The 27,534-nt window shown below is 37.3% G+C and overlaps 1 protein-coding gene across 4 annotated transcripts in view; it reads right to left on the bottom strand.

Annotated features, from left to right (window-relative positions):
- Positions 1 to 27,534, bottom strand: part of Arhgap32 (Rho GTPase activating protein 32) — a 225,773-nt gene that overhangs the window by 69,930 nt on the left and 128,309 nt on the right. For all 4 annotated transcript variants that reach the window (XM_027411761.1, XM_027411762.1, XM_027411763.1 and 1 more), the window contains 5 exons: positions 24,204 to 24,290; positions 13,282 to 13,419; positions 8,912 to 9,004; positions 7,411 to 7,533; positions 4,067 to 4,144 (listed from right to left, as the gene is read on the bottom strand). In XM_027411761.1, the coding sequence (XP_027267562.1) occupies positions 4,067 to 4,144; positions 7,411 to 7,533; positions 8,912 to 9,004; positions 13,282 to 13,419; positions 24,204 to 24,290 (519 nt within the window). The remainder of the gene's footprint in view (positions 1 to 4,066; positions 4,145 to 7,410; positions 7,534 to 8,911; positions 9,005 to 13,281; positions 13,420 to 24,203; positions 24,291 to 27,534) is intronic.

Raw genomic sequence — 27,534 nt, 5'->3', positions numbered from 1 at the left:
ACAAGGAATGATCTCCATGTAGTCCTGTCACAAGTGGGCCCTTGACAAAAAGACAAAGCTCAGCAGCCAAGCAGAGCTGCAGCATGAACATTTCAGAGACTAGCAGACTCTGTCCTCAGAATGGGAAGCAGCAGCTGTGTCTTCATTCCCTTCTTCCCCTCTCCTGTGTCATCTGTACATGGTCACCAAGATCCCTATGAAGATCGTAGTTGCAGCCTAGACAAACCCTTCACTTCCTGTGCATCTCTATCAAGCAGGCTGTTACCACATATGGGTCCTCCTCTATGGTGTGATGTAATGTTCATGTATGCCCAGTGTCTCTAACAAAGACTTCCACTTGTCATCTGAGCACCATTGAAGACTTCACTGCTTCAGGAATCCCTGCAAGATCTCCAGCAATTCTAGCGGAGAAACACTGAAGAGGATACTAAGCCCGTTTGTATCTCTGTGCTTTGGAGCAGAGTGCCTAATACCACAGGGACTTCTGACCCAATGAGGAGGGCCTAATGCTAGCCTGTGAGCCTGACACAGCCGATCTCAAATGAACTTGACTACAGGAGCAAGGCAGTACCCTACCCAGCAGTATTTCCAGGGAAGTCTTCACAAGGACCTCAATCTCTTATCAGGCATGGCCAAAACCCAAAGTTCTGGCTACCTTTGGCCTGGAAACTTATAGAACACCCTACTCCCTATCAAATATAGGTATGAGATACACCAAAGGGCCTTCAGGGGAAACTGATGACTCTTTAGTCATTGACTTCTAACTTCTAGACCAATGAAAATAAATTTCTGGTATTTAAGCCACCCAGTCTTTGGTATTTTGTTGTGAAAGCCCTAAAAAGTCATGAGTGAACCTTAGAAATAGCTATGTTCAGTAATGCTCGCGCATGCGCATACACACACACACACACACACACACACACACACACACACACACACACACACACAAATACACACAGTTTAACTTCTGAATTTTTATCATCTATCTATACCAGAATGTATATGAAATGCAAGGACCTTCAACATAATTTACATTAGAGACATTTAAAACTCTGAATATTGTCTTTCTAAAAAGGGTCACATAAAAATGCTCTTATAAAGAATGTACCCCTTCAACTTTTAAAGGCTTTTAAAGATTAAAAGATTCAGGTAGGTTTTGCTATAATACATTTAACTACATAAAATAAGGCCCACTAGTAACCTGCAGTAGTTGCTACCAATGCTGAGGCCCCCACAACTCAGATTCACAAATATCTAACAAAAGCAGGGAGAAAGAGTAGAAAGAACATTTCCTGGCATATAATGCATTAATCTTTATATGAAAGTCAGCACATAGTAACATCAGTGCACCAGTTCAGGGGTCTGCCCCAGGATGCTGCTGGCCAACCGTTACTGCATTCCTTGCTAGTTGAAAGAGAAAGATGTTTTTTTCTAGAGCATAAAAACTGAAGCACAAAGTTCGTACAAGTGAAGAGTAAACCTTGAAACTACACTTGGTGCTCTTCAGGCAATAGGATATATAAACATCCATCATCCACTGCTTCAGCACCCAAGCTCTTTATTGAAATATCGAACCTCACAAAAACTATCTTCTCTCTATAACAGTGGGAGGAAATAATTACCTGGAAGACTTAATTAAAAAAAAAAAAACAGCATAAGAAATGCTAAGTAACACCTCCCTCAGAGATGTCCAACACATTTTCCCACTCACACTTCTCCTTGCAATTGGCCATATGCACGCTCTCAAATGACTGGTGTAGGTGCAAGGAATAATGAGATGAGTACTGCCTGTTCTTAAAATACTGGGCTCCTTTTTAAAGTTTTGACAATGACATTTGAAGATTAGCTCTTGTTATATAGGTACCTCATCAACTATTGTTCTTAGGGGAGATCCCAATGTCATCTACACTCAGTTCCTTTCCTGAGGCCAAGAAAAATGAAAATTCCATATAAATAGGATTTTATGGTCAAATATAAATCTTCCTGCACTAATGAAAAAGTTCTTATTTTTGCCGAGCATGTGGCACACATTTAATCCCATCACTTAGGAGACAGAATCAGGCAGATCTCTATGAGTTTGAGGATAGCCTGATCTATAGAGTAAGTTCCAGAACAGCCAGGGTTAATACCCTATGTAGAGAGACCCTGCCTCTAAATAAATAAGCAATTTCATGTTATATAATATATTCTGGTAATAAATTCATTTTTTCATAGTTTTAAACTAGTTAACTAATTTTGCATATTTTTATACAAATATTTTTAAAAATAAGTGGGGCTACATTTGAATTCGTGAATAGACGTCCCACAGAGTCTAGAAAACAGCTCCAGATCCACCAGAGCTAGAGTTACAGATGTGGGTGATAGGAACTGAACTTGGGTCTCTATAAGAGCAGCGTGTATTCTTAACTACTGAGCCATCTTGTCATTCCCCTATGAGGACATTGAAAAGAATTAATCTGACAAACTAATCTGTTATGGGTCTTAAAAAACTAGAAGAAACCTATGCCTATACTACTCAACAAGTATTTGCTATACAAATGAGGGGAAACTGTTACTAACATTAATAGAATTAAGATGTTGAAAGAGAATATGAAAATTATAAGCAGAACCTCCCATTTTAATAAGAAATTTAAGTCCAAAGGAAACAAATAAGACATCTAAAGCTATACATTTTAGTAATGCCAAGCAAGACCAAACCACCACCCAATTTAAAGTCAATTTGGTTCTGGTCACTTCTCTTTTTAGCATTTAGTTATTTATTTGCATCACACTCACACACATGCAAGTCAGGGCACATGGGTGAAGATATCCATCTCACTGGGCCAAGAATTGACCCCTTAATTAAAAGAAAAAAAAACAAACAAACTCTAGTTTCCTGCCCAATTTTACATTTTATCAAAACATCTATTACTCAGAGATTACTCAGAGCTCTGAAGGAATTAGAAGAAAGAAAAGTCTAATTACACAAAGAAGGTGTGCAGCAACATGGCGATAACATTCTGATCTTAGGAAATTAAATTGATGTGCTCTAAAGAAAATGACAAAACTAACTTAACATTTCTGTCTTCACACAACTGACCACTAGGACAAATCTAGGAGGTAAAATAAAGTCCATGATCTCCATTTGAGAAGACACAGCACACACACACACACACACACACACACACACACACACACACAAAAAAAAAAAAAAAAAAAAAAAAAAGGCAAGATAAGACAAAAGCGAAGCAGACTGGCACCAGAGCTTACAATTAACTACCATGCTGCACTGTTTTAACTGTATTAATTTTTTAAGTATGCACAACAAGCTAACAATCAGAATTCTTAAAAAGATAAGCTTAAAATAGTTACATAACAGTTAATAAATTTCTAATTCTATAATTTATTTTATATAATATTTTTTTCTAACAGTTTTATGGAGAAGCCACAACTACCAAAAAAACAAAAACAAAAACAAAAAAACCCATGGGTACAGATTAAGAATATAATTTTAAAGACTAGTCTATGGAGTTTTAACAGATAAGACCATTTAAATATCAGTATAGTCATTTAAAAGATACCACTGTGATGAAGTGGCCAAGTGGTTAAAGCTATGAACTGTGGAAAGATGTCACTGACAAATCTCAAATTGTTGAAGCATATGTGGAAAATATGAATGAGACATTTTCCAGTTCTACTATTCTATTATCAACACACTGTAATGACTCATTTTTATAAAATTTATCAAACTGAAGATTCTAACAGAAAACATATGTCAATAGTTATTTGTAACCAATTACAAGCAAAGCAGAGTCACAGCTCTGATCCACCTGGAAAATGGTCCTCGGGCCTGAGACTGCTGTCACTCTGGCTCTAGCCAATTCAGGAATGGAAGGGTAGGAGAGGGGAGAAGAGGAAAGCCAGCACAGTATAATAGACACAGGAATCAAGGTTAACACCATCATCACCTATAACTTTCAACATTTCTAATGATTTCTCCTGGCACATCTTGTAAATAGCTACACTAGTAGAACATATAGAAAAACGTTCTTTGAGCTTTCTCACATCCAATATTTTTGTTGCTTACCTGAAATCCATGCTTGCCTCTCCACCACGTACTTAATACTTTGGGAGGCATGTCAATAACAGAAACGATGTCTCCCACCTATGAGAATCAAAATTTTAAGTAAAACATTTTTCGATAAATTTTAAACTGATTGCCATATCCATAACTAAGATATGAATTTTATAAAAGAGCAAAGTGCTATTTTATGCTTTAATAAATCCTGGGAAAACAGTCTTTCCTTTTATTAAAGGGTATTCTACCAAAAGTTATAAATAGCACAAAACTGATCCAGCTAACAGACATGCAGTACTTTCAAAAAAACAGATTTCGGCATAACATTTTTTAAAGATTTATTTCTTTTTCTGTATAGTGTTTTGCTTGTATGCAGATGTGAACCCTATGTGTGTCTGGTACCTGCAGAGATCAGAAGAGGTCATCAGATCCTTTGGAACTAGAATTATGAATGGCTGTGAAGCATCACATGGGTCCTTGCAAAAGCAACAAGTGTTCTTAACTGCCATATCATCTTTCCAGTCCAGTATAAAACATTTTTAAAGTAAGGAATTACTCTATCACCACCACCATTACTTCTGTTAGAGTACAACTGCAAACTTATGATGGTTTTGCTGTACCATGATGCAAACAACAAGCATTCAGTATAAACTTTGTATGCTGTTGTTTTGTGATGCTGGTGGAACAAATCAGCCATGTGATCATGGAGGCAAGCAGCATATACTCTAGTCCTAGACAGCAAAGCCAAGATGCTTGGGTTATGTATGTCAATTCATTTCTGACTTATTGTACTTTCATTTCATTGAGACAACAGGTAAGGAGCTTTAGAACTTTGTTCCTGCTGCTATTATTAGTAATCAAAGCAACGTCTAAAAGACAGCATTAAATACTGTATTTATTTCAAATAACTATGTATTAATACTGATTACCATGTACATACAAACACAACACTGAGTACCTACCATCTTATTTAATCACAAAGCTAACTTCACTAACAGTATATGATATTAATACTCCACTAAACAATCAAACTCCTCCATTGTAAAAGGCAATGTATAAGTTTATACAAATGAAAAATCATAAACACAAAACTTTGTAGTTATATATTTTTAATCAAAAATGCACCTATGGGCAGCACTAATTGGAGTTAATAGGATACTGAGAAAGACGAGAACATGACACTATGAAGGGGGAAGTGTTAGGGGTGAGCTGAGGAGGAGGTGAAGGGAAGAAGTAGGGATGGATATGATCATAATTCTCTGCATACAAATGTGAAATTCTCAGAGAATTATTAAAATAAACAAAAATCCTTAAAAAGTATTAAACTTAAAAAGAAAATGCATATTAAGTATTGAAACGGTGCAACTATGGTTAATTTTCCTATGTTTTTAAGTGTTTAGTGATATAATACTTCATAATGAAAACATTCAAATTAATTCCTACTGATTTATTTATCAAAAGGTCTCACTAAGTAGCCCTGGATCTCCTGGAATTCACTACATAGACAAGCTGACCTCAAACTCACAGAAACCTGCCTGTCTGCCTCACGAATGCTGGGACCAAAGGCATGTGCAAAAATGCTTGGCATTAAAATTAATTTATTAACAGAAACTTATTTTATTAAAAAATACAATTTTTCAGTACAGATTAATTCCAAAATAAGAATCAAAATTAAATAAGAAAAATGCTGATAGCTGCAATGACAGAGCTAAATCTGTAAGACTGTTACTACTACAGTTTGTGTTAAGGAATGTGTCTTTTTATGTTTACACTAATTTCCAAGGTCACGAGTAATCAAACTTCAAACTCATACTTATTAAAAGTCATGACATCTTTCAATATTTGCATTTTATATGCAAAACCTAACAGTTTAGTTTGAGAACAGTTCCTGTTTTATACTGTAAAATTGTTGCACTATTCTTTTTCTTTCTTTCTTTCTTTCTTTCTTTCTTTTTTTTTTTTTTTTTTTTTTTTTGATTTCTGAGACAGGGGTTCTCTGTGGCTTTGAAGCCTGTCCTAGAACTAGCTCTTGTAGCCCAGGCTGGTCTCGAACTTACAGAGATCCACCTGCCTCTGCCTCCCAAGTGCTGGGACTAAAGGCATGCGCCACCAACGCCCGGCTTGCGCTATTCTTTTATTTGCTCAATCAAATAAATAAGAGACAGAACAAATGCTAACAGTTTTTATTTACCATGTAACATCTTTTTATTACAGTTCCATTCACAGTAACTAAGTTATGTCATCAGCCTGGTTGTCTATCAGCAGATGATCGATCTATCAGCAGATTCTGTCTCTATTTATTATACACCAAGGACTATCATAAATTCAGAGAATAAAAATAAAAACCAGAGAGACATGTTTCAGACATCAGCATGATCGAACTTTTCATTTTTGTGATAAACAATTTGATTTAGATGTTCTACTTCTTTCAAATTTTATTAGAACATGTCTGATGCACAAATAATGGGCTTCATTATATTTTCATACAAGTATACCATGCCCTCTGATCATACTCATCTTCTATCACCCTCTCTTACATTATCCCCCAGATTTCCTTCTTCCCAAATAGACCCCCTCCACTTTTGCATTCGATAGACAGATTTAATTCTAGATTCCATATATGAAAGAAAATGTGATATTTGTCTAAGTCTGATTTATTTCATTGAAAATGATGGTTTATAGTTCCCTCCATTAACCTGGAAATGACATAATATTGTTCTCCTTCATAGCTGAATAAAATGTAATTGTGCACAGATACATTTTCTTTCTCCATTCATCTGTTGATAGACAACCAGGCTGATGATATAACTTAGTTACTATGAATGGAACTGTAATAAAAAGATGTTACATGGTAAATAAAAACTGTTAGCATTTGTTCTGTCTCTTAACAGGCAATGTGTATTTGTAGAGAAAAAAACTTAAACTTCCTCCTTTTGTATATGATAGCAAAAAATATTCATTTTACTCTTAGCCTCTCCTTTGATAACTCAGCTTCCCAATAATACTAGATACTATGCTTGCTGAGACAAACAATACAACCATGACTGCATGTCAGAGTGATGAGAGTCGTTCTGAATGGCCTCTAACCCTGCTTTGGAGTATGCAGTTCCCATGGAGTATGACTAAGGATGACTTCCTGGTAGAAATAGGTGACAATGACACTGAAGGATGAAGGATGAATATAGTCATTTAAATAAAATTAGAAAACTTTTCAGACTGATAGATAAAAAACTACAGAAAAATCTCATGTCTTCATTTCATTTTTTTTAATTAAGTGAATTCTTAAAACAGCTAGAGACAAACTATAAAGGTAGCAAATACCAGAAAACAATGAACACTTTCTAATCATTTACCTCTAAGGTCAGTTCATCAGGGGCCCGAGCAGTATACCGTTTGATAACATGGGCAGCACCAACAGCAGGAGTGTTGATGGACGACTCCTCATGAACTAGAAGATGGTTTCCCTTATTGTCAATCTACAATAAAAATCAAGTGCCATGAAATCTTTAAAGACATGGGACTTGTCTACCCATAAATGAAGGTTCAATTTAAAGAGACAATAAGCCCCCAAAACTCTTTAAAAGAAAATTTGTCATTTAGGAGGGCCAACAAAACAGCTCAGCAGGTCAACACACTTGCCAACAAGCCTGAGCAAGTTAAGCTTGAACCCTTTGGACTTACATAATGGAAGGAGAGAAGCAAATTCTGCAAGTTGTCTTCTGATTTCCACACAGGTTCTGTGCCACATGTATGCCCCACCCCACACATAAAAAAATCTTTAAAACCCTATCACTTATTAGATAGCTAACATATGGCAATAAGTGTGCTGTGCATATAATGTATAAGATTTTACTTAATTCTCATAATCCCAAAATATGATATCATTACCTTCACTTAAAAGTAAAGATGAAAAACTGGAGAAAGTTATATAATTTAAGATAAATTATTTTTCAAAGACCACTCAACCAACAAAGGCAGTCATGGTTTTAGTGAAAACAGGCCTGGCTCAGGGTTCCATAGCCCTCTTTTCTTGTAGTTTCTCAATTTTTACTGGGAGGAGAGAATATACATAATTCTATATACACAAATAGTAAATATCTTAAGACACTCTTAAATTGGGACCTCTAAAAGGCTATTTGTTCATAAATAACAAAAATATTTTCAATTATTAAACAAAAAGTTTACTAAATGTATACATTAACATACTACATAACAAGATATATCTTTTATAAACAGATTTATAAAAAGTTAATAAATATCTAAAATCAGTATTAAATCTTTCATAATTTATAAAATGTAATAAAATTATTATTATTTTTGTTTGTTTTTTGAGACAGGGTTTCTCTGTGTAGCTTTGGAGCCTATCCTGGCACTCGCTCTGGAGACCACGCTGGCCTCGAACTCACAGAGATCCGCTTGCCTCTGCCTCCTGAGTGCTGGGATTAAAGCTGTGCACCACCAATGCCTGGCCAAAATTATTTTTTAATTAAAGAGAAAGATTTAATATCAGAATATCAGATATAATGCTGGAGAGATGGTTCAGCATTTAAGAGTACTTGCTTCTCTTGTAAAGATTAAATCCCAGCACTCATATGGTTCATACCATTTGTAACTTCAGTTTGAGGGCATCTGAAACTCTCTTCTGGCCATTTGGGACACCAGGCACACAAATAGTACACATGCAGACTTGCATACACGTTACAATTAAAATTAAAAATATCAGGTATCAGTTCTCCTGGAAGATGAGAACATTGTTTCTTTACTTGTAAAACTCATCAACTATCTGATTAGTAATAAATTCCTTAAGTAAATCATATTAGAATAAACTTTCATCAGAGATGATTACACAGATACCTCCATCCAGGTAAGGGCAGGCCCACAGTTGATCTTGTTGCCAGCGATAGTCGAAAGGCGTGACAGGTAAGCTGTAAGCATCTGAGCAACCGACTGCAAAGAAAGACTCATGTAACCCAGAGGGAAGAACAACTCCCTGCTTTTTGCAAAATGGTTATTTTCAGGAGGAAGATATCCCCTACAGATCTTATTAGGCATTTAATGATTACATTGGGTGGGCATGGTGACACACACCTTTAATCCCAACACCCAGGAAGCTGGGATAGGTGGATTTCTGCTAGGCCAGCCAGGGTTGCAAAGTGAGACCCCCCACTTCAAACACCTGAAAAATAACAACTATAGAGAATTCTTTATTCAAATTGCAGAAGATTATCACTGAAATGATGGCACTTTTTACAGAATAATTCAGCCACTGTTTATTGTGGAATTTTTACCTTATCATCAAGGGCCATACACTACAGGTTCTAATTTTATTCTTTTTCTATTTTTGTTTTGAAAACACAGAAAGTACTTATTAAGAGGTACACATCTGTGGCTTTTCTGCCTAAACTTCTCCATGTTTCTCTTTGCTTTCCATGGCTATAATCTCCCATGCATATAGCTGTACAGAGCCAGCCATGATCCTGTGTCTTTATAGCCTGTTCACCCTCCACTTCCTGGTACAAAGTCAATGTGAACTGTTAAGCTCCTGACCCTGCCACTCTGTCTTGCCTCCTGATGCCTTTTATTCCCCACCACAATGGGCTGAACCTCTCTGGAAATATAAGCATATATTTCCTTTCTCCATTGTTTGCTTATTTGTTTTGTTCTTAGTGTGTGTGTGCACTGTTGTTTTGGACAGGATATTTTGTCACAGTAACAGAAAAAGAATGGAGACAAATTTATACCAAAAGTGGGAGTTCTTGCTATGCTAAATCTGACCATCTTGTTTTTAGTATTTGGAACTGGTTTCTATGAGGAATGTGGTAGAAGAGTTTGGAAATTCAGGGTAGGAAAGATCTAAAATGCTGTAAGCAGAACTGAACCAGACATTCTGGTAGAAGTTTGGAAGGTCAGAATGCACAAAAATGTAAACTGTGAAGGCCCAGGCCAGGAAGTTCAGAGAGTCTATGAGAACAAGACTAGAAGCCATTTGGGTTATAATCCAGCAGAGTACAGATGCATTCTGCCCGTGTCTCAAGAACTGGAGGCTGAGTTGGAAAGCAATGGGCTATTTTGATGAGCAGAGGAAATACCAAGGGGAGCCAACATTTGAGGTTATGTTGTGATTATTGCTTGCTGATCTCATTCAGATCTACAATGTCACAGAGTAAAAGCAGAGCACTGAGAAATTAAATAATGAGGTTTCCTGAGGAAGGCTGTGTAAGCATGCTTAAAGCTGTACACAAGGTGAGTATAATTGGCTAAGAGCTGTAACTGATAAAGGAATTAGCTCCATTAAACAGAAGCCTCCTGCTCTGTTCAGCCGGAAAGTACCCTGAGGGCAGGATCCCACTTACCAAAGCTACTAACTCATGAAAATGCAAATTTATTTGAAAGCAAAGAGCCTAAACTGAAAATGCCAAAGGAGTTTCCTACTTGTGGAAAGCAACTCTCTAGGCAGTGCTGCCCCACAGAAGCTGTTAAACTGCGGTCCAACCATGCATAAACCAATCTCAAACCAACAAGGAATCCCCAATTCCTTGTTGACTAATGTCCATAGTGCTGAAAAGTACTGTGTAGGCTTGGATTGGGGTGTGAGAACAGAGAGAAGATGCTACTGCTCTTATTCAGAGCTGGGCTTTGCGTGTTACAATACCTACAAGCCATGTAAGAAGTGCCCACTAGTTCAATAGTGATTCAACTACTGCAGGAAAGCAAACACACTTTCTGATTAAAATTGATGTCTTTTCCACAGGAGAGAATTTCAATGCTGGTACAACAATCCTGTGTCAAAATCCTACACATGGCTTAAGAAGTCACAGACTCTAAGTTATTTCATGCTATTGTTATTTTGCCAAATGGTCATGATGTCTCTCAAATTGCCTTATAAATATTATGTGAACACTCACAGAAAGGGGTAGTACTCTGAACATTGGTTAGAGAAGCTGCTCCCCCCCCCCAAGGCCATGAGCAGCAGTCAATGTAGACAGTGGTGAATGTGTTAAGAAGCAGCAACAGATTATTCAACACTAAGGGAGACATCTTTATCAAGCACCCTTACCCCCATGTCCTTAAAGGCTCAGAGAACAGTTTGGAAGAGGAAACAGAGTTTAAGTGCTACAGAATAAAAAAGAGTACTATGAAATACTGTCTTTCAGATATGAAATGGTTACTGGACTCATAATAGCTGTGGTTACTTGCACAAGACCCACGCAAGAACATACTACCCCAAATTCCAGCATAGATGGGGGAGACAATGTCCAGGTCCCATTCCTTACTTGGGAGCAATTGACAGGCCATAGATTTAGGGGAAGGAGAATCATATTCTGCTTGGAGAGTGTGGCCACTGGTAAGTTTCCAATGGATGGTCACACACCCATGTAAACATGAGCAGCACTAACTGGACTTATTGGGGTTATTAAAAGAAGGCATGGAGGGGCATGTTTTGGAGGGTATGGGAAACATAGAAGAGGGAATAAAGGGGTGTATTTATTCCACTATATCCACGAATGCAATTCTCAAATGTTTAAAAAACTACAACCAAGAGGGCCAAGTTCCACCTAAGGAGGTAGCAGAACTTGTCAAGAGTCATCTAAATGGTGCTAGTTTTGCAGGCATGGGAAGATGCAAGATTGAGGATTCCCAGTCTGGTTCCACAGTCTGAATCCAAACAAGTGGCAGAGTCAGATTCCCTGCAAGGAGGCACCAAAAGGCCATTGTGTGAAGCTATGAAAGTAAAACTTGCTGAGAGGCCAGGAACATGGGATGTCCACTCAAGAAAGCTGCATTCATGAAGTGGAGTCAACCATAGAGAAAGGATATGCCTGCTGTAGGCAGCAGAGCTTGGCTGCTTAACTCCTTTGTGACTAAGGTGATCTTATTACCAGTCCCAGATGCCAGATATTGAGCTACAGAATTTGGTATTTTTCCTGATGGATTTTAGTCTCACTTTGGTCAAGTCTTTCTTTGTTCTGCCCCATTCATCCCCATTGCAATGGGAATGTTTACTCTGTGTCATCGTATGTAAGAATTATGTCAGTTTGATTTTTGATTTTGCAGGATGTCATACTTAAGGGAGTGCCTTAAGTCTCAGAAAAAAATCTGGGCATTTTAAAAGTATTGGTACTGTCAAAGACTATGGGGACTGCTGAAGATGGACCAAATACATTTTGCATTGAGAGATGTCTGGCATGTTCTAATGTGTTTCAAAACCAGCTTCCCAGATGGTAGTGTTTTCCAGATGGAAGGTTGTAGAACCTTCAGTAGGTGGAGCCTGCTGGATGAATTGGATCACTGGGGCAAGCTTTGAGGCTTTATAACCTACATTTACTTCCTGTTGGCACTCTGCATGAAATGTGACCAGCCAGCTTCCTCCTCCTGCCTCCATGACTTCCCTGACAGCTGCTATTTCTCCCTCGATGTGATAACTGTATCTCTCTGAAAGCAAACCCTAAGTAAACACTTTCTTCCTTAGGTTACTTTCCTCAGGGTATTCTGTCATAGCAACAGAACAGTAACTAAGACGTGTGAGGCTTTTCACTCAGTTATTTGGTAGCATTTAATGGAGCCCCCTGGAACTGAAAACATGGCTTTCTTTAGCTTTTGTTTCCCTATAAAATGTATATCATTTACTTTCAAATATTACAGTTTTTATAATTATCATGATAAGACTCCCCTCCCCCCCCAAAACAGGGTTTCTCTGTATTGTTTTGGAGGCTGTCCTGGAACTCGCTCTGTAGACCAGACTGGCTTTGAACTCACAGAGATCCACCTGCCTCTGCCTCCCGAGTGCGGGGATTAAAGGCATGCACCAATGCCCGGCCAAGAATTACTTCTTTATACAAATGGTTAAAATTGTTTTATGTTCTTAGAAATTTTGCAGAAGTGAAAATGAATGCACAGACACAGCCCGCTCTCCAAACAAACCCTACAAAACTGCTTCAGTATGGATTTCACTAGCAAATTAACTCTTCCTATCTTTGGCTTTTATATTTTCACATTCCTGGAAGAACGATCTAATACATACTAGCTATTAACATTATCATCATTATGAGGCTTTCTGACCCTCATAAATTATTCACTGACGCTTGCTTCTGAGCATCCCATTGAATCTCTCTTCTGAAATAAGCAATCCCAGGAATGATCCTAGATGCTCTTGTATTCCACACTGACAAAAACATTAGCTAATTCCTATGTCTTACTATTCCTGTGGGGTTCTAAGTGATTACCTCAGGACTGTCCTTCAGGATGTCAGACCGTGGAAGCTCTGACAGCTGGGAGAATCGTCGGTCATAAATACAGAGATGGAGATGTTTATCAAGTACCCGGAAATCTTCATAACTTCTTTTGACAATCCAACTTTTGCCCTATGGGTAAAGAACAAAATCCCAATAAATTCATTTTTCTTTAAAATCATCAAGATCAGGCCTTTATTCTCTAATGGTACCTTATTCATGAAATGTTGTGTTTCCTAGTAAGAAGTTTCTATTAACTTAATGATGATAAGAAGTTCCACCACAAACACTCCAGTGAATCATATTATGAAAGGTAAATACTTAGACAAATAAGATGGAGCCCTCCATTAGTCCTCACCCTCCTACTCTCCAAAGTCCACTGCTACTTACTGAGTAATTGCTGGGGATAAGATAGCATGTGACTCTCAATCTACAGAAAGAACCACTGAGTAACTTTAGGCAACAAGATAGTTTCTAAAATCAAAGAAAAATAAAATTAATTTATTGGTTAGTTACTATGGTAAAGGAAGAGGGGCTCCTTGAGAAATAAGAGAAACAGGAAACAGCATTTGGGAGGGTCAATGTCCATGTGTACATGTGGGCTGGTCAGTACCCCATTCCCAATATGGAAGGGTAAACTGATCATATCTCTCAGTAGCCCCCTCTTCTCCCTCCCCTCTCAGCCTAACCTAGTAGTTCTCATTAATGCCTAGTAGTTTGAAGCATCCAATCAGAATATATGTTATTATGTTGGACTAAAAAAAAATGGACTAGAAATCTTGCTACCTTATCACCAACACTAAGCCTAGGAAAAACCTCAAAATTAAAACTATTAAACTGCACTTCTGATAAGGCATTAAATTCAGAAGATACAAAGAATTTAACTTGATTGCAGAGCAATAACAATCTGATTAAAAATGAGTAGTAGCCCTAAATAAATAATTCTCAAAAGAAGTTATACAAAGAACCAATGGAGACATGAAAAAATTGTCAGTATACATTAATTAGGTGAAAAGCAAAATAAACCTACTAGAGGCATCACCCCACTCGGGTTAGAACACTTACCACACTAAGTGGGTTAAAAGTGACAAATACTGGAGAAGACATGAGGAAAGGAAACCTTTGTATGCTACTGGTGGGAAAATAAATTAGTCTGGCTGCTATGAAAAACAATATGGAAGCTCCTCAAATAAAACAAAACCCTACCTACCCCAATACTGGGCGCATATCTTAAGTAACTGGCATTAATATGTCAAAGAAATACCTATATTCCTGTTTAAAGAGCAAATTAAGAAAATAACCTAAATGTCACATATGGACAATGGAGTATTATTTCATTATATATCCAATTACATATTCCATTATAAAATTACACACACAATGGATTAGTATTCAATCTTTAAAGGCATCGGTAACAAGGTTGCTATACACAACTGAACAGTAGTTATCAATGGCTGAAGATGGATATGCAGAAAGAAATAAGGGGTACTGGTAAACAAGGTAAAGTTGTAGATAGGAGGAATAAATGGTAAGTACTAGGGGTTGGAGAGATGGCTCATGGTTAAGTGCACTGGCTGCTCTTGAGGAGAACCAAGGTTCGATTCCCAGCACCCACATGGCTCACATGTAATTCCAGTCCAGGGGCTACAATGCCTTCTTCTGACCCCCACAGGCACCAAGCACAAACATAACAAACAGATATACATGCAGGCAAACCATTCATACACAAAAATACAGGTATTTTTTTAAATGGTAAGTATAAAAAATGGAATACATAAACTAAGAATGGAATTATGAAAATACGGAATATGGTTAGTCTGGTTTCCTTGGGATGTTTTTCCTATGCAGATATATAGACTATATCTTTAAAAAGAATTCCAGAACACACTTTGGGCTATGTAATTGCTCAGCCAATTTTAAGTTCATTTTGGTGAACTATCACCAAGCACCCATGAAAATGAAAATCCCTACAAAAATAAGCCTTGTTTCTTTTAAGGTTGAATACTATTCCATTGTGGATGCAATATAAAATGGAATGTGTAATGGCACTGTACATTTACCTACACACACACACACACACACACACACACACACACACACACACACACACACTCACACAATTTTTAAAAGGCAGACAGAAATGCTAGTTGTGTTGGGAGAAAGTGAACAGACAGATGGCTCAGCAGTTAAGAGCACTAGCTACTCTTCCAGAGGACCTGGACCTACTCACAAGACAGCTCAACTGTCTGATTTTCTAGTTCCACACAGATGCTCTCTTAGGTATACACACAACAGGTAAAACTTACACACATAAAATAAATAAAATTAAAAGGAAAATGCAAAGAGGAAAAAGACCAATATACTATTACAGTTACAGAGTTTAACCCTATCTGTGTCCCAGGTGGACAGATGTAGCAAGTAGCTGACTCAGTCACCAGAATATAACTAACGAGGTAGACTACTAACAGGCAGACCATGTGTGCTTCTCAGATGCACCAAACATTTAAACACTAAACACACTAAAGTAAGTTTAAAAGAACAAACCATTAAACACACTATACTATTTAAAAGGAGAGAGACCATATAATGTTTGCTTTCAGGCCATTAAGAATACATGTCTATAACTGAAAACCAGAAATTCTTTGAAGCCAATTCTTTGGAAATAACAATAAAGTTAAAGAGCTTCTAATCAGTTTGGAAAAGGAGAGGTTGATGGGGAGAAAGAAAACAAACTACTAATACAAGAAATAAAATAGATATGTAGCCAGAGATGACAGACAACAAAAGGAAAACATGAGAAACTCAAGAGTCTTTCAAAACCACACACAAAGAAATGCACAATTTAAATAAGTGTATAGATATTTAAGCTATTGAATCAATATTTAATATATTTTAAAAACAGCAACAAGTACTAATGAGTTCACCAATAAATTTTACTAAATACCTGAGGCAGAAATCATACCACATATCAAGAATATGTTCAGAAAACAAAAGGATGAAGGACACCTCCTAAATCAGCCTGCAAGGCCAACATTAGCTTACTTGCAGAACTAGACTTTTGTTATATGAAATACACAGAGAATTCCTAAAAACAGGAAAGGAATAGCCTAATTAAAAAAAAGAATACCAAAAGATACAGGTAAGAAATAAATAGACATGTGGGAAATTGCTTATGAAATTAGAACAGTATGTAATACATTATTTGAAAATCATCTAAATGAGTTCAAATTCTCAAACTGAAGGTCTTCTATGATGAGCAGACATGAAACAAGAACTTTAAACTAAGGTGTTGTTTTTTATATTTGCAATCTGAGAAGTATAAATAAAACTTTCTGAGAAGTATAAATAAAATATTAATTGGAATGCTTTAATAATATTGCAAAGGAATAATGCAAAACCTTCATTATACTATTTTAATTTTCTACTATTTTTTTATCTTAAATTGTCACCAAAAAGTAATCACTACCATTTAATGATGTTAAAAATCAGTAAAATCTTAATAAGTCTTAGAAAAAAAGAAATATATGCTATCCTTTCCGAGAATACTCAGTCATTGTCCATGTTTTTAAAATTATTTTGTTTGAGAAAAGTTAGTCTGAAAAAAATGACAATTGCTATGGATTAAGAAATTCAGCAAAAAGAAAGAAACACAACATAAATCTTAGGCTGGACTATGCTTAGTACAGAACCTGACACAACTGCTTAGCAACTGTGATCAACAGTTTTTTTCATTTGTGAAATGGAATAATAGTATCTCCATCTCATATAAGCTGTACAAAGTTTAAATCATAAGACCTACAATCTGCCTATGTGCTTTGCTCACACACAGATGCTCTCCAAATGTTATACTCAATCCACTGTGGTCATTACCATGTTTGTTAAATTGACTGAGTTGAGAGGAGATATTTAATACAAGGAATGCATTTCTGCAGTGGAATGTCAAGCATGGGAACACCAGAGTACAGGAAGTATTTTGAGACAGGGAGGTATTCCCTTGAAACCAGCTGTCTGCTCCACTACCATGACAAAACAGAACCCTGAGATTACTATAATATTTGTACTTTTATCTTCAGAAAAGATAAACTAATAAATCTGAATGAATTTGAGTTACAGTGAAAATGTTGTTAATATCTTTCAATAAGGATTATTAATGTCTGGGGCTGGAGAGATGTCTCAGCAGTAAAGAGAGCTTACTACTTGTAGGCATCTGGTTCAGGAAGTTGTCTCCTGTGCCAATGCATTTGAGATTATTTCCCACTTTCTCTTCTATCAGGTTCAGTGTATCTGGATTTATGTTGAGATATTTGATACACCTGGACTTGAATTTTGTTCAAGCTGACAGATACAGCCACTATGGAAGTCAGTGTGGTGGTTTGTCAGAAAAGTAGCAATCAATCTACCACAACACCCAAGTATACCACTCAGAGGCAGATGCCCAAAGGATGCTCAATAATACTACAAGAACACTTGCTCAACTATGTTCATAGCAGCTTTGTCATCATCAGAACCTGGAAACAACCTAGATGTCCCTTGTCAACTGGAAAAAAAATCATCCTGAGTGAGGCAACCTAGACAAATATAGTATGTAGTCACTCACAAGTGGATATTAGCTGTAAAAGAAAGGACAACTGTGCTACAATCCACAGAGATTACCTAGGGAGTAATCTCTCTTGTTACCTAGAGAGACTAGGTAACCAGAATTCATGAGGATATGCCAGGATCTCCCTGGGAAGGGGAAATAGAAGACATTTTGTGAGTGGACTGAGGGTGGGCAGGTGGGGATGGAAACATGGGCAATCAGACTGGGGGTTGGGGAGTTAGTATTGAAGGAGACTACTGGAAAGGGGGTATATTTTGGAATCAGGAAAAACACTTGACATAAAGAATCTCCCAGAAATCTATAAGGATGACTCTAGTAATAACAGTTATGTAGCCTGAACTTGTCATCTCCTGTGACTAGATTGGTGCCTACCCCAATTGCCAACAGAGAGTTACTAATGAAAACAAATGCAGACCCACAGCCAAACAATAGGCAGAGTTCAGAGAATCCTGTAGAAGAGAGAGAAAAAGGATTATAGGTGCCAGAAGGGTCAAGGACACCAGACACACACCCCCAAAAAAACAAAAACAAAAAACAAAAAACAAAACAAAACAAAAAACTCACACAACCCTCAATCAATCAACTAACCTTAGCTCAAAAGGGCTCACAGAAACTGAACCAACAGCCAGGGAGCCTGCAAGGACTGACCTAGGTACTCAGCATATATGTTATAGCTGTGTAACTTGGTCCTGTTGCAGAACTCATAACACTGGGAAAAGTGGCTTTTCTGTTCTATTCAAAAAAGCACTGTTTTTTGGGACCCTACTCCTCATACTGGGTCACCTTGCCCAGCGTTAATACATAGGAGGTGCATAGTCTCACTGCAACTTGACATGACATGTTTTGTTGATATTCACGGGAGACCTCCTCTTTCCTGAACAGAAACAGAGGGGGAGTGGATTGGGGCAGGGGGACTGCAGCCAGGATGTAAAATAAAAAAATGAATTTATTTTTTAAATATTCACAAATGCTTTGTAAAAGTAGAGAAAATACTGAAGAAGATCCCAGACTCAAACAGTATACAACAGCAAAAATCATTTATTACTTACTATACCAGCATATGCAATTTCATTCACCTGTACAAAATGGCGACCACCCCCAGAGGAACATGCAGACTCCTTTTAAGCACAGCTAGGGGGGATTTTAGGGACGGTTAGGTCATCTCAAACATAGCTGGTTAAACAAGCTGCAGTACATTAGTATACTTTTAATTGGCTGAGGTTCTGTCTTTGGACATACTTGGGTTAAGTTTCAAGGGGCTTGCAGGAACTGTCCTTGAGACGTTATAGTGCCGACTCCAGCCTTGCTTCTGTTGTCTCCCTTGTCCCTGAATGAAATTTGTTGATAAATGGCCCTCTGTTGGGAGAGACACGTGTTTGCCCCTCTCAGAGAACTGAAACCTAAATTCAGTTGTAAAAATGGTAAAGTTTAAACACTTAAGCATCATTTTATGTAGTGAAATTATCTATAATTGATGTCTGTGTTTACTGAATTTTGACCTTTTAAAACTTACTCAATTTTCAACATGGAAGACAGTAGAGTTTTCTTCTTATTTTCCATATAATATTCCTAAATTCCCCAGGGCAAAGGCTTTCTTAAAAAGACATCATTTTCAGAAGTGCCCCATCCACAGCAATAAACAAGACACAAAGAAAGCAGTGTTTCCTCTTCCAGTGTAGTTGATGTGTTTGTTCATAAGGATAGGACAGAATGAAGAGAGAAGAATGGGAGGATCTAAGGCACATATTAGTTAAGAGAAATTTAGATGATGTTAACAAGAAGGAAGAGGACTCGGAGGATTTGTGACCTGGTCTTCAAGGCATCTGGAAGTACTTTTCCCATGGTGAATTCACAGCAGACTTATACTTCAACAGATAATTGCATTTGTTTGACTTGGTATCTGTGCCTGTGTGCTTGCTTTGGGCCCTTGGCAGATTATGTTAATATTTTTATATCATGAAAGCTACACTCTTGCACCCCCTTGGCCTGAGTTATCTCCCTGGAGGGCTCTAGGATTTAACCTGCACCTGTGCTTGCATGCATGCAGATAAGAAAGAGGGTAAGAGAAAATACACCCGCTGTTGTGTGACAAAAGTTTTCCTTGGGAGATACAACACACTTACCTACTCATCCCAGATAAAGATCCCATGACAGACCACAGTAGAGACACCACCAACATCCAGGTTGGTGAAACAGTAAGTTTTACTGAAGTTACCTACTGAAATATGGGTGAGGGTTATTTACAGGAGAAGAAATGACTCAAAGAGTCACTTTGACTCTGCATTACCAAGGCCCATCCCAGCTTGGGTGACATCTCACAAAGCTAGGAACCTGGAGCACACTGCACAGCCTACAGGCAGATTAACAGCAGGCTGGAGGGTATCCTTTCTAGATCCATCAGAATGGCTGGACCTCTTCCAGGCAGCTGGTCTGGTCTCAGAGTCTGCTTTACAGCCTCTACTGTTTTGAGAGGTTTTTCTGGTGTCCCCCACCTTAGCTCTGCATCATCTGAGATGGGCTCTGTCTTTTATTGTTTATTCTGACAGGGAGAGGTCTAGTGAGTCTGGTCAGTTTCAGGGACTTCCTGAAGCTATTTTGAGTTGTTTATCTTCCTGTTTAAGGAACTTCACTTCAGGAGGAAATGTTTCAATCTCAGAGAAAGGAAAAAAAAAAAAAAAACTGTTACACAACACCTTCTCTCAACATCTGCCCTCTAATGCCAGGCCAACAAACTAGACTGCCAGTCATTTGAATATATTTCTGAAATTTATTAGCATTTGGGAAATGTTTACAGTACAAATCAAACCAGAAAATGATAAAGTTTCCAAAGCAAAACAGCCAACCACACTACACTTGGGTTCAAATCTTGGTATCTCTTTGATTACATTGTGGAAGGTATTAACATCCCCAAGTCTTGGTTGTATTACTTACAAGACAGAAAACAGACCATCTATCTCACACAGCTGTTGTAAGAATGAAGCAACATACGTCATATGAATATAGCACATAGTTAGTCAAGAAATGTCAAATGAATTTTGGTTCATTCTATATAGAAGGCACAGTTTATACCGCTAGACTCGTAATTTTAAAAGAAATAAAAACTGTAAAGAGCAGACAAAGATACATTTAAAAGGTTCAAAGATAATACCCAAAGAAATTAGTGTCACAATCTACAGAAAATAAAAGACTAGTCCATTTTAATTTGCTACTTCCTAGCTAATAAAACAAGAGAAAATGTAAGATGACAGATCAAGAATTTTAGATAAATAAAAAGAACCTGGGGCTGGAGAGATGGCTCTGTGATTAGCAGTGGCTGCCCTTGAAAATGACCTGGGTTTAGATTCCAGTATCCAATTGGCAGCAAGCAACCAGTTCTAGGGGATCCAATGCCCTCTTCTGACTACCAAGGGCACCAGACATACCGGAGATTCACATATAAAATGAAGGCAAGACACTCATACACATACAAAATTACTTAGTTTAACAAGAAATTTAAGTATATATTGTTAAAATATATCAGTTAGCAGAGTTATAAAACGCATGAATGAACATCTCTTGAAACAGATTATATCAGTGTGAATCTTTGTTTCATTCCTGTCTCTGGTAAAATACTCTAAACAAAAAACAATTTAGGGCAGAAATGGCTTATTTTATTTTACAATACCAGGTTTTAGTCCATCATAGCAGGTACATCAAGGTAGCAGGAACTTAAAACAGCTAGCCATGTCACATCCACAGTAAGGAGTAATGAGAAAATGAGTGCATGATGCCTATTATTTAACTTACCTTTTCCACTTTTACACAGTCCAGGACCTAAAGGAAGGGAATAGTGCTGCCCACAGTGGCCTGTGTCTTTCTTACATCAATTAACCTAATCAAGATAGTTCCCAACAGATACGCCCACAGCCAACCTTTAGTCAACAATCCCTCAGTGAGACCCTCTCCCCAGGTGATTCTAGATTGGGTCAAGTAGACAATTACTACCCACTGCAGTGTGAAATAGTGATCTTATCTTGCTAGGACTAATCAGTTTCTCCAATCTATTCTGGAATGAACATTGCAAAGAAGTAGGTAAAGACAGCAGTCAGAAGCTGAGCTCGTTCAAAGCTCTAGCTGCTAGGATTCCATATAGCTTTACTTTACTACTGTGAACCTCACTTTCTTTGTTTGCAAAAGTAAAATGTTCAGTAGTAAGGCTTTCAAATATTTTTTTAAATTCTCATTTAATATTGCTTATGGCTGACAAATTGTGGTGAGTCTACTGAACTAAGCCATGGGATGCTTCAGTAATTATATACAATGAGGCAGAAAAGAGAGGAATGGCATCATTATCGTGTAGTAAATTATCACTCTGGTATAATAAATACTATTAACTATTGATCCAAAATGTTTTAAGCAGTTTGACAGAACATTTGCAGCCAGGAAACTAGCTAACATCTAGGTCAGCAATACACAGAAGTGCAATCATGTAATAATTATGCATTTAAAGTATGGCTGATGATAAGAAGAGATACTAAGATGAGTTAGGCTTCAGGGGAACGGAGAACTTCATTCCAGACATACCAACCATGTTTTATTGATAAAGAACACAAGATTTCTATTCCTATATTAGTAGTACTGGTTTATTAGAAAAGCACTTAAAATTTGCATTTAAAAATCAACTTACTATTTCTCTTAATAAGGCCAAACCTCAAACCAGCAAGGGCCTGAGACTTTCCTGATTTTTTTTTTCTTTCCTTTTTTTCATCGGGTCTCATCAGTCACCTGATGCTAGTCATTCACATTCTGACTCACCACCAAAAATACAAGTCCTGGTTTTGGCTTACACAAATCACCAAGATTAAACCAGCGCATGTGTGAATGCATGTGTATGTGCATGCGTGTGTTTGCATATAGTAAATTTTAAAAGTACACAATCATGAACAGGACTGGGGCAAATGTCATCTTGGACCCAGTCTCAAATGAAGTTTGTGTATCACTAAGTACTAGTTGCTTCTATTAACTTAAAAGAGAAAAAGCATCAAATGCAAATGTTCATATCTTATATGTTATCAAAGCCTTGAAATAAGAAAGTACCTCTCTAAACAAATCATTTTATGAAACAGTACATAGAACTTAGAACTCCATTATTTCTCCAAGAAACTGGGGTGGCATGTAACAAACGAAACACATCTTAATTATATACAAGCTGAATTCTATATCCAATACTCTTTTAACACCTAAAAATAAAAGTACTTAATTTTAAAAACTTTTGTTTAAAACTGTATCTAAGAATTTACATATTCCTCATATAATATAAACAACAGAATCTTCCAGACTCATTAACTTTTAACTTCATGAATATGAGTACTATGTTTTTAAAAATACAGAAATCCTGTATCTTATTTTCTCCCCCAAACTAAAAATTACATGCAGAATAAAATCTTCCTCCCAACATTTGCTTTCCAATAACCAATTCACTAACTACGCTCTGTGAGTGTAGAAGTGAATCTGAAATATGTTTATGCTCAATGTTTACTAGATGAAGGAACTTCTTATTTCAAATGGATATTTTAAATCTCATTATGAGCAAGCCACGATGAATACCCTCACATTATAATATGAACAAACAAGAAGCAAGCTACAAAACCATGAATACATTTTGTTAAACCATAGCGCAGTGGTTCTCAACCTTCCTGATGGTGCAACCCTTTAAGCAATTTCTCATGATGTGGTGATCCTCAACTATAAAATTATTTCATTGCTACTTCATAACTAATTTTTCTACTGTTACGAATTGTAAATATCATGCAGGATATCTGATATGAGACCCCCCAGGCTGAGAATCACTGCTATGGAAGAACTTGAGGCAGAGACAAACTGCCTCTTATCACATGACATGATCAACAACTCATTTAATTTAGTCAATAAATTTCATATTTCTTTTGCAAGAAATACTTTTACTTAAGGTTGTATATTAAAACTGATTCTGCTGAACTGATGGCTTCAACTCTGGTGTTTAGAAGTGCTGATATGAAAAGCTAAGAAGCACAGTGTTAGCACTCATTGTTACTCAGTACTCCAAAGTGTCAGAAACTTCTACAAATCTAAGAAGGTATATAACTGTAACCTCAATGGTACACTGCAAGATGACACTTTTTTTTTTTTAAAAAAAGATATCAATTTGTTTTCTTGCAATAGTTACTCACAGTCCAATTATATTTCAACAGGAGCATCTTTCTGTAGATTAAGCAATATGAGAACTACATTGTAGTAAGCAATTTACTAGTCACTCTGGGTAATGAGCTCTATGTAGAGGATGTGTCCTCAGAATTACCTGACAGGCAATCTGCACGAGGTAGACCAGCTCTTTAGAGTCACAGCCATTTTTCATTACTTCATTCTGCTCTTCTGATAATGAAAGCTGTGTCACAGAGAAAAAGGAACAAGAAAGTCATGATCCACTAATGAGAATAAACTAAGTGTACAATAATACCTGAACCCTTTATGTAAGATGTGCTTAGAGAAGACTACAGCTTAAAGGGGGGAAATGAGGAAGTCAGAATTTAAAAAAAAATTTTTCATGAATTCTTTTTGTCCCTTTTATCTAACTAGCACAACTGCACAAAAGAAAAGGCAAGTTACTGTTACATAAACAGGACTTTATCCCATTTATTTATTTATTAAGCACAAAAGCATTAAACTGTAAACTGGGAGATGCCATGACAACTTTAAAAATAGCCCAGACAAGGCAAATAGCCCAGGGAAGGCAAACTGGCTGCAAGAGAATGGTTTAGCCTATATCCATGTTTAATTTCAGACTTACCATTTGGTCCTGAACATTGGCTTTTATTTTATTTCTATTTGAGTTTGCTAACAGTATATAGAAGCTATAAGGCCTCATATGAAAAACAGATTTATGGCTTCTATTGGAAAACAACCAGAAAATCAGCAATATTAGGCCCACATGTGAGCATGGGAAACAGCTGAGAACAAATTGTTTTTAGATGAGGTGTATATATCCAAAACAGTATGCTAGAGATCTGATTACTCTTCCCTATGCCAGCATCTAGGCTAAGTATCAGCATCCATCATGCTGCTATCTTTATTATTTTTCCTATACTCTATTTGGTTGACACATTCATGTGGTACACCTGACTCCAATTTGGAAGTGAAATTACAACTATTCCCTAAAGTAGGACCTTGTGTTCAAAAGTAACAATAAGTGACCATGTAATAGTAATCTACCTGCTTAGTGAAAGTAATCTACCTGCTTAGTGACACCTATTCTCAAGTCACATGGCACTTAAGAAACCCTTCACAAATGCCATGTCATTGTAGTTAATGCTGTAAAAAATGCTCTACTTAAGAAAATATACACTATGTGAATAGTGTCAGAGGAAGTTATTTAAATCTTCAGATATTAAGACATTCGCAAGGTAACAATGCAAGGTAACAATGAATAACCTAGTTTCATGGCACAAGGGCAGTTTTAAAAATTAAAGACTTAAGAATGAAAAGAAGCCTAAATAATTTCCCAAGACAAGACTTATGTTAAGGCAGGAGACAAACATGGGCCTGGATGTCTGATACTCTTTCTTACACAGGACAAGGAGAATCAGCCAAGTATTAGGAGACTGCAGGCTAAAGATGACAAACTGTAATAACAAGGCACAGCAGCAGAACCTATTGATGTCTAATCATCAATTTGTTTCCTACAAGTATGAACCAAGACTATGGAATCAACAAAGCAGAATATGGAGGGGCCTATGGGAGAGTAGGGAGCCTCTTCAAGCAAGAATCTCTATGGCTGAGGAGCATTCAAAAGGCAGTAAGCGCTGAGAAACATCCCTCTGAGGTGATGAAGACACTCAACTGCTAAGATGGAAATGGCACAGAAAAACTGAAAAGGGCCAAGGAAGAGAGTCCAGTCTGTTACAGAGCATAATGCAGCTAGTCCCCAGGGCTTAGGAAGGTTGGAATGCAGAGAGCTTACTGAGTTGCAAAAGCAGGAAGGCACTAGCAGCAGGGGGAGGAGTACAGAGCTGTGAAGGCAGACACTGAATGCATACAAGCTACACTCAGTGGACTGGGGCTTGGCAGTAAAGAACAGAGACCGTACCTCACCAATGTTCACATTTCTCTAAAAAGTAACCTCTAGTTAGATTATATCCTCAAATATTTAAAGGAACTAATTAAAACTGCTATGAAGAACAAGATCTCTATCTCTGGTGGCGAATTTTGATTGACAATTTAACTGAATGTGGAACCAACTAAAAGTCAAGCTGCTGGGCACCCTTGTGAGGGGCTTTCTTGAAGCAGGAAGGCACACACTAAATGTGAGTAGCACTTTTTGATGGCAACCCAGATAAAAGGACAGGAGAAAGGTAACTTTGTTTTTTGCCTGCTTGCCCACACTGTTGATGATAAATTCATCTACCCTAATGCTACAGCATTCCTTCTCCAATAATAGAACTGACTTCTTTGGAATTCCACTGCAGACTTAAGATCAGCAACTCTCCAGGAATCCTCCAAGCCTTCAGCACCAGATTGAGACAGCAGAGGCTGTCTCACAGGATGAACAACTACCAAATGCTTGGCTTCACCAGTGTGAGACAGCCACTATTCGACCACCCAGACCACATTATGTAAGCAAACTCAATAAAGGGCTCTTTAATATGTATGTTCCTTCTATCAGCTGTGTTCCCGTTGAGAACACACTGGTATATGAAAAACAAGAAAGGAAGGAGCAAGGGAAGTAAGTTACCAGCAGAACTGCCCTTGGAAAAGACCTCATGGCACATACACCAGACAACCGCATCAATGACACTCTAAGAATCAGAGCAAGATGTGAAGAAAATCCAGAAAACTCTCTGTAAATGAAATAAAACACTAATAAGGAGATGCTTTAAGCGAAAAAGAAGCAAAATCAAATTGCATATCTAAAATGGATAGCTGAAACGGAAAATTTATTTAAAGGAGCCAAAGGCAGGTCAGAGCAGGCAACAAAGGAGTCACTGAACAGGAAAACAGAACAACGGAAAATCAGAGGGATCAGAGGGATAGGAAAGAGTAAGACTAAAGTATTGAAGAAAAGTAACATGCCCTGGTAGAGTCCAGGATATCATCAAATGTATGAATTTGTATGGGTGGGAGTCCAAAACAAGGAAAAGAGAAAAAAGAGAGCAATGGAATTTCAAGAAACAAATACCAAAAACTTCCCAGGCTTGAAGAATGACCAGAAGATCAAGATGCAAAAGAACCTCAATAACATGAAGAGATCCACATGAGTGGACTAGTGACATGAGTCAAACTTCCATAAGACAATCTTGAAAGCATCCAGAAAGACTCTATTGGGTTACAGACAAGGAGTCTTTAAGTGATCAGCAACCATTCATCAGAACCTTTGAGTGCCAGAGGTCAGTACATTCCAATGGCCACTAGAGGTCAGTTCCTGGGGCTATCAGACACAACACATACTGAGAGACTCTTTATCTAGATATGTATCTAACGGTCTCCAGTTCCAAAGGACCAGGAAGAAGTTGATCCACCATGTCATCTTTTTATAATTTTTTCTTTTTTTCTCATGTGATTCTTTTCACCCTGTAGAAAAGTCAATTTAGAATGGAACACCATGGAATCAGTATGGAGATTACTTGGAAAATTTA

This window comes from Cricetulus griseus, chromosome 4 (assembly GCF_003668045.3).
Source record: "Cricetulus griseus strain 17A/GY chromosome 4, alternate assembly CriGri-PICRH-1.0, whole genome shotgun sequence".
NCBI lineage: Eukaryota > Metazoa > Chordata > Mammalia > Rodentia > Cricetidae > Cricetulus > Cricetulus griseus.
The sequence above is the reverse complement of the archived record's forward strand: the minus strand, read 5'-3'. Positions and strand labels throughout refer to the sequence as shown.